This window comes from Nipponia nippon, unplaced genomic scaffold (genome assembly GCF_047370975.1).
Source record: "Nipponia nippon isolate SJK-2023a ecotype South Korea unplaced genomic scaffold, ASM4737097v1 scaffold_5, whole genome shotgun sequence".
NCBI classification, from domain to species: domain Eukaryota; kingdom Metazoa; phylum Chordata; class Aves; order Pelecaniformes; family Threskiornithidae; genus Nipponia; species Nipponia nippon.
In genome coordinates this window covers 76,987,912-77,000,263 of record NW_028262369.1, presented here as the reverse complement: position 1 = coordinate 77,000,263, position 12,352 = coordinate 76,987,912, and the positions used below count along the sequence as shown (strand labels likewise).

General features: G+C 45.6%; 1 protein-coding gene across 3 annotated transcripts; it reads left to right on the top strand.

The window, feature by feature from the left end:
* The first annotated feature begins 577 nt into the window (after window positions 1–577).
* CDCA7 (cell division cycle associated 7) lies at window positions 578–11,762 on the top strand. 3 transcript variants are annotated; one of them, XM_087732288.1, is made up of 10 exons: window positions 578–644; window positions 3,584–3,709; window positions 4,110–4,220; window positions 5,657–5,908; window positions 6,344–6,421; window positions 7,179–7,370; window positions 7,801–7,941; window positions 8,383–8,532; window positions 9,149–9,285; window positions 9,601–11,762. In XM_087732288.1, exons 2-10 carry the CDS (start codon window positions 3,644–3,646, stop codon window positions 9,629–9,631), a joined length of 1,158 nt encoding a protein of 385 aa, XP_087588414.1. In that variant the 5' UTR covers window positions 578–644; window positions 3,584–3,643; the 3' UTR covers window positions 9,632–11,762. The 3 variants fall into 3 exon arrangements, with proteins under 3 accessions (XP_087588414.1, XP_087588412.1, XP_087588413.1); XM_087732286.1 differs by lacking the exon at window positions 578–644 and adding an exon at window positions 1,856–1,969; XM_087732287.1 differs by lacking the exon at window positions 578–644 and adding an exon at window positions 2,546–3,076.
* Window positions 11,763–12,352: the final 590 nt, after the last annotated feature.

Here is a 12,352-nt window from a genome sequence, read left to right as displayed (position 1 = left end):
CACATACTTCCCATTTCTCTTCTCCCTTTCCTGCCCCCTTCTCCCCAGTCCTCCTTAAAATATCTGAGCTGACATACACAATTTTCAATAAATTAATTCTTTTTCACATATTAAAAAAAAAAGGCTGAAAATACAGTTCACAAAATGTCCTGTCCAGTTTCCCCACAAAGTCCCTGCTCTGGCCTGTTAATTTTAAAGCCATTCGACTACATATGTTGTTTGAAGAATGCTGTTCCATTAAGCATTAAATGGAAAATTAACTGCAGTCTGAAGTATGGATTCAGCTAGCCCCATCAGTACTCCATAACATTTCATATGATGCTCTTAAAAGCTGTGAAGGTTGGCTACTTTTCTAGTAAAATCCAGATAATCATGACTCAAGATGTTAAGGGCTGTTACTGTAGAGAAACTGGATCTCTTCTTCCGTGGAAGTAAACTAGTATTTGTAGATTTTTTTTTTTGTGAAAGAAGTAAAACTACATCAAAATTCAAGAAACAAACCCCTTTCCCAACTGAGCTGTCTTGGTTGGAAACCATCTGGGTGGCAATCCTCCAGTGATGCGGATTTAGATGTGGTCTGGTCTCCGGAGAACCGGGTTTAGTTCATCTGCTTTTGTGCGTGTGCCGAGAAGCCAGCGGTGCAGGTAGGTATGTAATTACGGGCTTATTTAAAATGGAGATTCTTTTACATGGCAGATTGCAGCATGCGCAGGAAGAATAATGCCCACAGAAAATAGAAAACCTCCGTGAGGGCTCTTGTACTCTATTGTGCTGTCGCCTATTTACAGGCTTTGGCTTAGAGATGATTCCTGGTTTGCTTTACACCGGTGCGGCTTTGCGCGCGGGCTGCACGTGCACGGGGCCTCCTTCCCTCAGGCCGATTGCAACGGGGACTCGCCTGCTGTTGGGAAGGCACCTGGAAATGCTGAGCAGCTACAGTTGCACTGGTATTGAGCCCTGCTCAAACCTCAGGATAAACGCAGGAGTATAGCAAACACAGGGGCCACAAATCCCATGCAGCTTCTTCAGGGCTTCTCCCATTACTATTGCTGCCAAATACTGGTCACGCAGCCGCTATTTTGCTGGGTTTAACGGCTGTATTTGATTTAATGCGGTATTACAAACATTACGTAAAATGGTTTACAATGACTGATGATCTATTTTCTTCTGGCCTGTCTTCAAGTAATATTTTGTTTGCAAAGAGCAACGCAGCCGACTTTGTAAAATCCTGTCGCGCTGCTGTACTCCCACGGGAGGGGCGGCAACGGGCATCACCCCCGCTCTCGCTCCCTCGTGGCGCGGCGGCAAATCCCGCTGCAGGTACGGCGGCAGCACAGGGCAGCCTGCGGGTTTTCCAGTCAAGTGCACTTTCACTGCCCGGCCGGGCAGGCGCTGCGGAGCGCGGGGCCCCAGGGGCGCAGGGTGCCCGGGGGCGCAGGCCCCCGCCCGCCTTTCGTGGAGAAGCCCCCTCTGCCCCTGAAAACTGGCAGGTTCGGGGGTTTCACCCCCGAGTGGTGGAGACAAATCCAGGTCTGACACATAAAATTTGAAAAAGAGAGACTCGGGGAGCACGCGGCTCCCCCGGCCGGGCCCCTCCCCTCTGGCACGCGAGTCCCGCAGCGTTCCGACCGGGCGCTTTTCGCGCCACAGGGCCAGGCCCTTGCAGCTCCTCAAACCCCGCACCGCCAATAGAAAAAAAAAAAAAAAAGGAGTCCCCGCACTACCCCCTCCGCGGCCGTCCCGGGAGAGCTCTCCAGCTCCCCAGCAGGGGTGGGCGGGCGGGCGCGGGGCGGGCAGGCCGAGTGCCCGATCCCCAGAGGGTGTCAGCTGCATCTGCCAGGACGCGGACGCCAACGCGGGAAAGGCGCCGCCGGGCCCCGCCCCCCGCGGTCCCAGCCGCTTTGGCGCGAATCTTCAGTTCCCCGGTGCTCGCTCCGCCGCCGCCAGCATGGGTCCGCCGCGCCCGCAGGTGAGCGCTGCCCGCCGCGGGGGACTGCCCGCCTGCGGGTCGCCGCGGCGGCTGCTGGCGGCGAGGGGGCTGTGGTGCTTGCGGGCGTGCCCGGAGGCTCTGCGGGGTCTCACGGCCGGGGCAAGCCGGGCTGTGGGGAGGCTGGTGGGGTCGGGCAGGGCGAGTCTTTGGGCTGGGATGGGGGGGCCCAGCTTCGGCGCCGCGCTCGGCGGGGTGCGGGTGGCTGTGGCGGGGGGCAGCCGGCCCGGCCTCCCAGCGCCCCCGCCTCCTGCCTCCCGCCTCGCTGCTGCCCCGGCCGCCGCTACGGGCGGGGGCGCGAGGGCGGCCGTTGGGCGGTGGCGCGCGAGGGCTGCTGCGGCGGAGGTGCCTCACGGCGCGGGGGAGGCGGCCCCGCTCTGCGGGCCTGGAGCTCGGGGGAGCGGGGTGGAGGGGGCCGCCGTGGGGCCCCGGGGCGGGCGGCCCCGCGGCGTGTGTGTGGGGGCGGCACCACCGGAGTGGGAGGCGGGCAGAGGAGCTGCCCGGCGTGCGGGGCCGTGCCGGCGGCCGCGCCCCAGCGGGGAAGGCGGGTTTGCCTGCCGATGGCCGTCGCGGGTCTTCCGGCCTGGGCTTCACAGCGGCACGGGGCCCGCCGGCGCGGCCCGGCCTGCCGCGGCAGAGCTGCTCCGCCCGCGCCCCTCGGCCGCGGCAGGCGACGCCAGAAGCGGCCCTTCCTGTGCCGGGGGCCGCGGCCGTGCCACGGCCGGGCGGTTTTTTTGTTCTTAAACACCCGGAAAACGGTGAAGCGTGGGCAAGCCTCGGGGGTGCTGCCGTGCGGCTCCGGCCAAAAGCGGTGTGCTGATCGGTGCTGGGGACAGGGCGGAGGTCTTCAGATGGCTCTGGCTCGTTACTGTTTAAACCGCCTCTATGAAGTATTTGGCCCAGTCGGCGGGGCCTGCCAGCGGGCGGTGGTCAGAGCGCTCGACCTGGGCAGCTCCTAAGTGTGGGTGCAGCAGGCTTGGCCTTCGGGTCACCGCCGCCGCCCTGGGCGGGTAAGAGGGGTCGTTGCCAGTAGAAGCGTCCCCTGGGAAATGAAAACCTGAAGCCCATCAAAAGATTTATTTCAGCCTGGTAATAAAATTAACAAAACAGCAAGCTGTTGTGTCTAGAACAGTTGCTTCAAAGCTCCTCTTTTCTGTGGGTAGGATCCTTAGTCCCTTCCTTAACAGCTGCAGTGTATTTAGTGTTTGCCTCAAACTAAAAGTAATTAATAAAGCAGATTTCTAGGTACTATTTGTGTACTTTTACTTTTTCCCAGCATTATTTATAACGAGCGGGGAAGGATATGATGTTTGTGTACACTTCCACTTGGCTGTTTGCATAAAACAAGTATTTGTAAATATGGAACAAAACTCATCTATAACAATGACCAGAAGGTGTATCAGAGCAGAAACTATTCCCATTTCTAACTTTGGGAATTATTTCAAAGCTGATGATAATTCTGCTGACTTGTATTCAGGACTGTTAAACATCCTAAAGCGTTCAAACCTCCTAAACTTCAATTTAAGGATGTTCTCAAAAGCTAGTATGCTACAGTAGGTCTCTCTTATTAACGATGTTGCTATTGTCCTTTTGCAGCGCCGAGCTTGTTCAGGAAGGAAAAACTTAACAGTATTCCGAAATACGAAACTGATTCCCATGGAAACATCCTCATCCTCTGATGACAGTTGTGACAGTTTTGGTTCTGATAATTTTGCAAACACGGTAAGTACAGTACAAGAACAAATAAAACTGAGTGTGCAGTGCTTGTAAAGCTTGCAAAAATGTAAAGCTAGTAAATGTTTTGGGCACGATTAAAACTACTTGCTCTGCTTATGTTTTTGTATAGTAGTTATAAATCTATGCTATATGCTGTGATTTCATTTCACTCTTCACTTGTGCTTCTAGGTGGTAATCATTGGAAACAGATTAGCTATTTATTTTAGCCTTTGAAATGTCACCTAACCTAACATGCCTGATAATTTTCAACCGCGGTTCTGAAACCTTGTTAAATGCCTTAACTATTTTTTTTTCTTTATTAAAAAAGCTATTTGCTTATACTACACTTGTAAATGTGAATCACTTTCTGTACAACTTCAATTAAAGGATATTTTATTGTTCATAGAAACGCAAGTTTAGGTCGGGTAATAGAGAAGAACTGGCAAAAATTTTTCACGAAGCCTCTGATGATGAATCCTTCTGTGGCTTTTCAGAAAATGAGATTCAAGATGCATTGGTAAGGCAGTTGATTTTAGTTTGCAATTTTTAAATTTAAATTCTTACACATTCTTAATTGAAAAATAACGGCAGCTTCAGCATGGAAGTCAAATGTTGTCAGAAAGACGCATCATTTTTTTTTTTACTTAATGTACAGTCTAAGTAGCCATAATCTCATTTTCTCTTTGTTTCCATAAAAAAAGCCCCTGAGCTCCTGAGCTTTGCAAGTTCAGAATAAAATCTGCCATATGGATTTTGAAATATAATACCTCCTAAAACTGTCCTTGCTGGATGTTACTGTATTAGACTCTAACCTGCGCTCTGACTGTGTAACAGGAAACGCTGTACTTCTTTAGTGGTAGAGAAATAGCGATAGGTGGTGAAATCTACCTTCCTGCTTTTCCTTGACATCAGTGCAAGAGCAGTTTTATTGCTTAAAAAGACCAACAGTTGGTATTTAGTAGAGAAGACACAAGTACTACCATGTTTGGCTTAAAATAGGTTTGTTGTAACTTAACATGCTGAGGAATGACTAGAAAAGAAGAAGTCTGATTGGAAGAGGACATGTCTGAGTTAAATAATACACAGCAGGAAAGGGAATAAGTAGGAGACAAAGCTGGAATAGATATATAAGAAAAAGGAGTCAGTAACTACACATAATGAGCAACCAGAACCATGTACCTGGTTTAATAAAAACCCTGTGCAAATAGGGATTGCCATTTGAAACTGATGGTCTATGCATATGAAGCAGGAAGCCTGTTGTTACATATTGCCAAAATAAGACTGTCTTATTGAGTCTAAACCTAAAAGTCAAAGCCTATTGCAAAATGGCCTTTTAACCAAAGAAATTAATTTCTGTCTTCACTGAACCCTTGGTTCTTGCAAAAGTTGTAAGCAAGGCATCAGAATTCAAAGATAAGAAAATATTGGGATTTTATTCATAATTATTTCAGTGACTGGCTCTAGAAGGAAGTTTTCACTTGATATCGTTGATGCTGTGAGATGACTATTCTTGACAGTTTACAAACTTGGGTTTGACACTGTGCTGAGAACTGTGTCGTGGCTTTTTTCATAGCCAAATACAGTATGTTGCAAAATTGAGCCCTTTGAAGGCAATTCTCTTTTTCACACTCACACACAAACTATCTTTGCTATTAGACCTGCAAGTGACAGCTAAGACTGCTGCAACTGAAAGCAAGCTCCTTTTTCTGATTTGTTGTGGCGGTAGTGTGGTTGTCCCTGAGAGTTTTTTATCCCCACGCCGCCCTCTCCTCCTGCCCTCTTTCCCCCAGCCTCCCCTTAAAATATACTAGAGTACTAGGACTGGAGATTTAAACATCTACATTTCAGCCAGATAGCCTCTTTAACCACCCCCAAACAAAATATTGTCTAACTGTATTTAATTGCAGAGCAACTCACTTGGATTTATATGCTTCCATTCTGGTTTGTTAACAGAAATTGGAATCGGATTCCGAGGAGAATGATACAAGCGCTGACAGTGAGGTAGCTCAGAGAAGGCAGAAATGCCCTGTTCCTCTAAAAGTGGCCCTGAAGTTTCCACCTCGAAGATCGGAGAGGAGGAAGGGTGAGATGGAACCTCTTCCTGAAAAGCTGATGCCTGCTCCAGATTCAGACTCTGACTCTGAAGAAAAGGGTGCCATGTTTTTAGAAAAAAGAGCTTTAAACATAAAGGAAAACAAAGCAATGGCAAGTACTCAATGTTTCCCTGGATCGCCTTCTGCTTCTTCCCCTTCTTCTCCCCCCACCACTTGACTCTTAGGGGACCTCTTTGGTTGTTCAAATTAACTCTTACTGGGAATGATGTGAATGCATTAAGAGGAATTTACATTCTTAATATTTAAAGCCGATACTTTATGTCCACTGGAATGTGAAAATCCATAGCCTAAGTACTTCAGTAAAAATCCATAGGGTGCAAGCCTAAAGAATAAGGCTTCAACATACTAAGTTTGGGCATTTTCAAATTACTTGCAGTCACTAGAACATAAATAAGGCAAAAAATTGAAGAGTGACTGCATTTCCTGTAAGTAGCTGTACTTCTAGCCAATTGCCCTAATCTAATAGTCTGTAATGGCACATAAACACCCTTTTAAGGCTCTGCTTCCTTTTTCTTTCCCTTGTTAGCTTGCAAAACTAATGGCTGAGTTGCAAAATGTTTCTGGTATCTTTGGTGGGAGAAAATCATTGCCAACTGTCAGTCATGTAAGTATAAACTTACTATTATTTGCCTTCAGATTTCTGAAAGTCCAATCCTGACATTACAAAACAGGACTCTCAATTAAAAAACGTAATAAACCATGTAAATCAAAGTCCAGTTCAGAATTTTATTGCTTCCTAAAACAAGCATTCTCATTGTGCAGTTCTCTTTTGATTTGCCACTGTATAAAGCAGAACAGATTAATTCATAAAGGTTGGGTGTCTCTGCAGGCCAATAAAACTAAACGAGGTGCTGTGTAAATATGTATTTATACAAAGGCTGGAGATAAGGGGGGCAGCTCAGACTTTGAAGCTCAAGCCTGAATATTCTGCAAGTTTGGAGCCTTGGAAAAAAACCCTGACGCTTGGCCTAACTAGGTCCTTAAAGAAGGTTGGGTTGTGAATTGGCAGGGTAATGAATTTCACTGCTAATATACCTGTAAGCCCTGTGAAGATGGGAACAACACTAAAAGTCACAACTCCTCATTGACACGGGTTCTGCTGCTGCGTGGGGGAATTATTGGATCTTACACCTGTATGGACACAAAAGTGCTTTGGACTATTTCTCTGCAGCTACCAGAATGCCCAAGATGAATTTGCCTAGGATGTTTTTACCTTGTGTTTTCTGATTTGGGACAGGGGGAGACTCCCATCTTTGGGAAAGGCAGAAGGAAAACATGTCTTTCGAGGGAGGAATTCATAGTAGGGATAGGAGCTGTCTGGGTTTTGGCCTGTTTCATTAGGGGCTTTTCAACTTTACCAGGGACCAAAGCGGCTTCCAAGGCGTTCGTTGCCCAGAAGTGCTTTGAGGAGGAACCCAGACCGAAGTTCTCGGCCTCACACAAGATCGAGGTCCCTGATTGAAGGTCCTCCTACTCCTTTACCAGAAGAGGAAGATGATGACCGGTACATCTTAGTGAGAAGAAGAAAGATGTCTGATGATGAATACCTGGAGGTATGTTGAGGTTCTAGTTCTCCTCTTGCAGGTTGATCATGAAGGTGGTTTTGTATCCCTTCAAGAAAATAGCAATTCATACTGAGTTGATCAACATTATGAGTATGCCATGGCCTGGGAAGAAGTACAGAAAATAGCATGTTGTATGTGTTCTCCATTTCTCCCTGCCTTATCCCTGAAAAATCACTTCCTCTTGTACTCCAGCAGGAATTAAGCAAGATCCAGTAGCATTTCTGCACCCTGAAGGTGACAGATCAAGTGAAGGTGCTAAAGCTGTATCCATATCATATGTCTTTGCAAAGATCTATATCTCTTGTTTAAATATATGATGGGTATTTGAGACTTTGGCATTGCTTTGAAGATCCCCACCTTGTTTATGTAGACTTTTTGCTGAAAGCAATACTAAAAGTATTGTGTCTTCACTATTCAGCATGAAGCCCGAGCTCCCAGGAGGGGTCACCGTGGTGCCATGGCTTTTCCACACATTGTGCGCCCAGTTGAGGAGATAACAGCGGAAGAGCTGAATAATATTTGTGGATCTGCAAGAGAGAAAGTATATAACAGGGCCATAGTAAGTATATTCCAACTTTGTAAAATGCATACTTTGTGAAATAATTTTCTTGTTATTCCCTGCTTGTGGTTTAGCATCAAATAGAGCAGACTCCCTTTCACTGAGAGGAAGGATGTGATTTTTGGGAGAAGTATGCCTGAGATCTTGAAGCGTCATCTCTTATCTCTCCCTGAATGTATAGAATGGCCTTTACCAAGCCAGTTAGCTTGCTTTCACCCCGGAACAACTGTAGTACCTAGGCAATACCAGCCAAGGAAAATGATTAACAGTCACTGAAGATGCAATGTTAAAACAGTCTTGATTCAAACTTGCAAGATGGCTTTCTGTTTCAGGATAAGCACTGCTAGCTGCCGAAGTGATTGTTTGTTAAATGCTTTATTCCCCTAACTAAAGAACTGTCTTTAATGTCTCGTTTCCTAAACTACTTTCCCTCTGTTCTAGGGATCCACCTGTCATCAGTGTCGCCAAAAAACCATAGACACCAAGACAAATTGTCGTAACCCTGATTGCATAGGAGTACGAGGCCAATTCTGTGGGCCGTGCCTCCGCAATAGGTATGGGGAAGATGTCAGAACAGCGTTGCTGGATCCGGTAAGACAATTTTGAATACTGGCTTTATTGTGCTTAACTTGAGCAGAGAGGCGCATTGGTTACTCATAATGAAAGTTTTAGCAGGGGCACTGCTTACAGTGCTGTAGTACATAATGCAGTTCTGGTTTGATTCAAACTGAATCACAGAACCTTGTGTTGTGTAGAACTTGTTGTAGTTACTACTTCTGTAGCTCCGTTTGCCGGAGTAAATTATGAGAGCAGAGCAGCTGCCAAAATATTCTTGTGTTTGAACATCAGAATAATGTTTGTTTGAACATCAGAATAGTGTTGTTCTTTGCCTTGCATTACTGCTTAATGCCCCATGGAAAGGAACTGTATTGTGGGCAAAGTGCTGCTGCTGTTGTGGGCTGTTGAAGTGGTGCAGGAGTTGAGCAGAGTGGAGTGCTTCCTGTGGTTATGTGCAAGGCAGGCAAAGGAGAGTTTAATCCCTTGCAAACTGAAGAATTTATACACTTGTACTGGTTTAGACAACTTCTGCAGCACTGATGTTCACTGCAGAACTGTGCAGAGCAGGGCCCTCTGTCAAGTTGCGGGTGTGAATCATGTCTGGCATTCCAGTTCAGTTAAAAAGGCTTGTTGTCTGTCTTTTGTCTAGACCTGGACGTGCCCACCATGTCGTGGAATCTGCAACTGTAGCTTCTGCAGACAGCGAGATGGCCGATGTGCTACAGGTGTCCTGGTCTATCTGGCCAAGTACCATGGCTATGACAATGTCCATGCCTACTTGAAAAGGTACGTATGCCATTGTGTCAGTGGCGTGGCTCTGCTCTAAGTGGGATAAGCAGCTCAGAATTGGGAGAGGAGAGCCCTCCACATCCCAATTTGTCAGGTAAATCTCAAGATCAGTCTGTGTTGCCTTCAGAATCTGAGATTTTGCCGTATGATTTTTGACATGTTGATTCTTACCCAAAACAAGTGGTATATCTACTCTCTCTTTTGGCTCTTAACTTCAGCTGTGTTTATTGTCGGGCCTTCCACTAATTTGTCTAAAGAGTTTCCAAACAGTGTTTTGCTACAAGCTAACTCATGTTTCTACTTGTCTTTCAGTCTGAAACAAGAACTTGGAATGGAAGACTGAAGCTGTGACTGCCTTTAAATTACGTACTCTTTCACCAATGTCATATTATTGCCTACAGTGAATTGTTTAATCAAATGAGATTACAAAGCCAGTGCCTTCCTTCCCTCCCCTTTTGGGTAAAAAAGGATAAAGAACTTTCACTTATCTCAGTGCAAATCATACTTGGGAAAACTGTTTAATGAAGGTCTTTGCCCACAGGCCATTGTTTTCTTTTTAAATGACTTTGCAAATCAGATAGCATCAGTCCTTGCTTTTATGCCAATAACTTTTTTCCTGAAAGGAGATGGGGCTTTAAGCCATTAGAGTTTTATTCACTCAGTGATCTGTGCTGCAGGTTTATTTATGTTTTGAAGTTGATCACAAAAAGATTCAGATGTTCTGAAAATTCAGGGCACCGTTCCCCACAGAACCAAACAGTGAAAGGTATGTGCTTAACTCCAGGCCAACTTCTGCTGCAATACAGACTCTTACTGAACATAAATGATCAAACAGAAGCTAAGAATTCTCTAAAACAACGATGCATTCTTAAGTTAAAAAAGGAAGCCCTAAAAGTTGCAGCTGAGCAGTCTCCAAGCACTAATATTTGGTTTTATAGAGTACTCAAAGTGTACATTGGCCATTTTAAAGGAGATTCTCCGAGTGACTTAAAAAATGCAGCAGAAGCAGTTGGGGGTGGCACTTTGTATTTTTGCTCAGATGAGAGGAGGCCACTGCTGAAAGCTTCCACAGCACCAGCACTAGCATTGCCTAGCGAGGACAGTGATATGAACATACTGGTATACATTGTGGAGTGACCACTCTGTCTAAAACAGAATGTACCCTTTGTTAAATTCCTGGTTTTGTGGGTTCTCTTCTCCCTGCTCCTGCTGCAACTGCACAACTGCTTCTTTGCAGAATCAGCACTGGTCCTGGTGAAGAGGGATGCCTCCAGACCGGGGCTTGGTTAAACAGAGGGGTAGTGGTTCGTGTGGCTGTTGGCCAGCTACAAGTGGATGAAAGATGGTAACTTGTTGAATTTCATTATCAGGAAAAGGGGCAATGACAAACAATCACTGGAATCAGAAGCCTGAATTTTTTTACCTCTGAAAAAAATTAAAAAGCAAGGACTTTCTAAGCTACAGGCCAGTGTAAAGTGAGTTATTCTTGCAGTTGCATGGAGCAGCATAAACATAAATAGGTAATGTTCTCAAGAGACACCCTGGTTGTAGTAACAGATGAGAAAGAAAGATTGCCTCATCAAAAAGGCTTTTAAAAATAAATAAAAAGGGAGATGTAATGGGTTGCATACAGTTTGTGAGCACTTAAAATGTGGTTAGTGCTGTGGTCTCCTCCTTAACAGTCCAGTCATATTTCTGTATCTGGCTCTGCAGGATTGTAGAAGGATATTTTGCATGATGTTGTTAATGAAGCATGAGTACAGCCAAGATGGAGCTGAAGAATTCTATTGTGCTGTGTGGATGGGGTCTTGTGTACTCAGTGCTGTAGAAAAGAAGGTGCTGTGAAAATTGCATCCGGAGAACCACAAAGTGTATAAATATGCTTAGTTTGGTTATGGAAACTACTGTATAAGCTTCGTATAAGGTTTAGAATGCAATGTTATAAATAATGTACAGTTGAATAGTAGAAGAATCAGCTTGCTTTTATTGAGCACTAGAACAAAATATGGGTATAGACTTCTCTGCTTGCACAGTATTTGCACTGTATATATACCTAACGATTCACAGTTTATACCTTTCTGGGAATTACATCAGTGTGTGTGGGAGGGCAGGAGAGAGGAATTTAGAAACAAAAGAGATTTATGTATCAGACTTGCAGTTCTGTTTCATAAATCATCTGTCCTATTGAAAATCTCCTGTCCTCTCTTTCTCTGTTTTTATAGTGTGAATAGCTGTGCAATCTGAGGTGGACAGTACTCTACCCTCTAGGTACATTTTGTGAAGAAGGAATTCTAGAAATACATGTTCTGACAGATAAGAGCGATTTCCCCCCCGCCCCCAGTTGCTGGGCTTGCCTTCTGATTGCTGGAGTGTGAAAGGACTGTGCTGAAAGCAAACCCTTGCGTCATATCATGGAGACTGCTGTATTTAGATTTACCCAGATATACAATGTTCTGTACAAAAGTGTTTTTATTTTGAAAATAAACATTTTCTGGGTTAGAATTTTTGCCTCTTAACTGTTTTTAAAAAGCCCATTAGAGCTGTACTTTGATTTTTACCACCTTTCAGGTAAACTTGTTGTGAAGTAAAGGAGTTGGTTGTTCCCATGATGCCTGGGGGAGCAGCAGGACTAGGACATCTTTCTCTCCCCAGCCCTGTGTCCCTGAACCAGGCTCGCTGTGATATTCGTGCTGCTTGGATTGAATTGTTTGGTACCTGATGACTAACTTGTGATGGTAGAAGTATGTAGGTGCTGAGTTCAGGCCAGATACAGACTTTAAGCACGTGTGCTATGTGCTTACCCTTCTTTTTTTTTCTACATTTTTTTAAACTAGATGCCTGCATCTTGAGCTGAGAAGGATGATATCATTTCAGACCCAAGTCGAAGTCAGGTGCCTGTCACTATATATATGTATATATATTTCCCCCCCCCGCCCCCTCCAAACAAACTTTCAAGTAACTTCTCTCTGGAGCTCTGTGCTGGAGCAGTGAATTACCTGGGGGGCCTTGATTGCAGGCTGACAGTGCTGAAGACTGTTTTTGATACTTGTGCTGCTTGCTTTTG

Excerpts from the sequence above, each read along its gene's own strand:
- CDCA7 (XM_087732286.1), top strand. The coding sequence starts at position 1,949 with ATGGGTCCGCCGCGCCCGCAG. Across the intron at positions 1,970-3,583 it reads TGGGTCCGCCGCGCCCGCAG|CGCCGAGCTTGTTCAGGAAG; the intron begins GTGAGCGCTGCC and ends GTCCTTTTGCAG. Across the intron at positions 4,221-5,656 it reads ATGAGATTCAAGATGCATTG|AAATTGGAATCGGATTCCGA; the intron begins GTAAGGCAGTTG and ends GTTTGTTAACAG.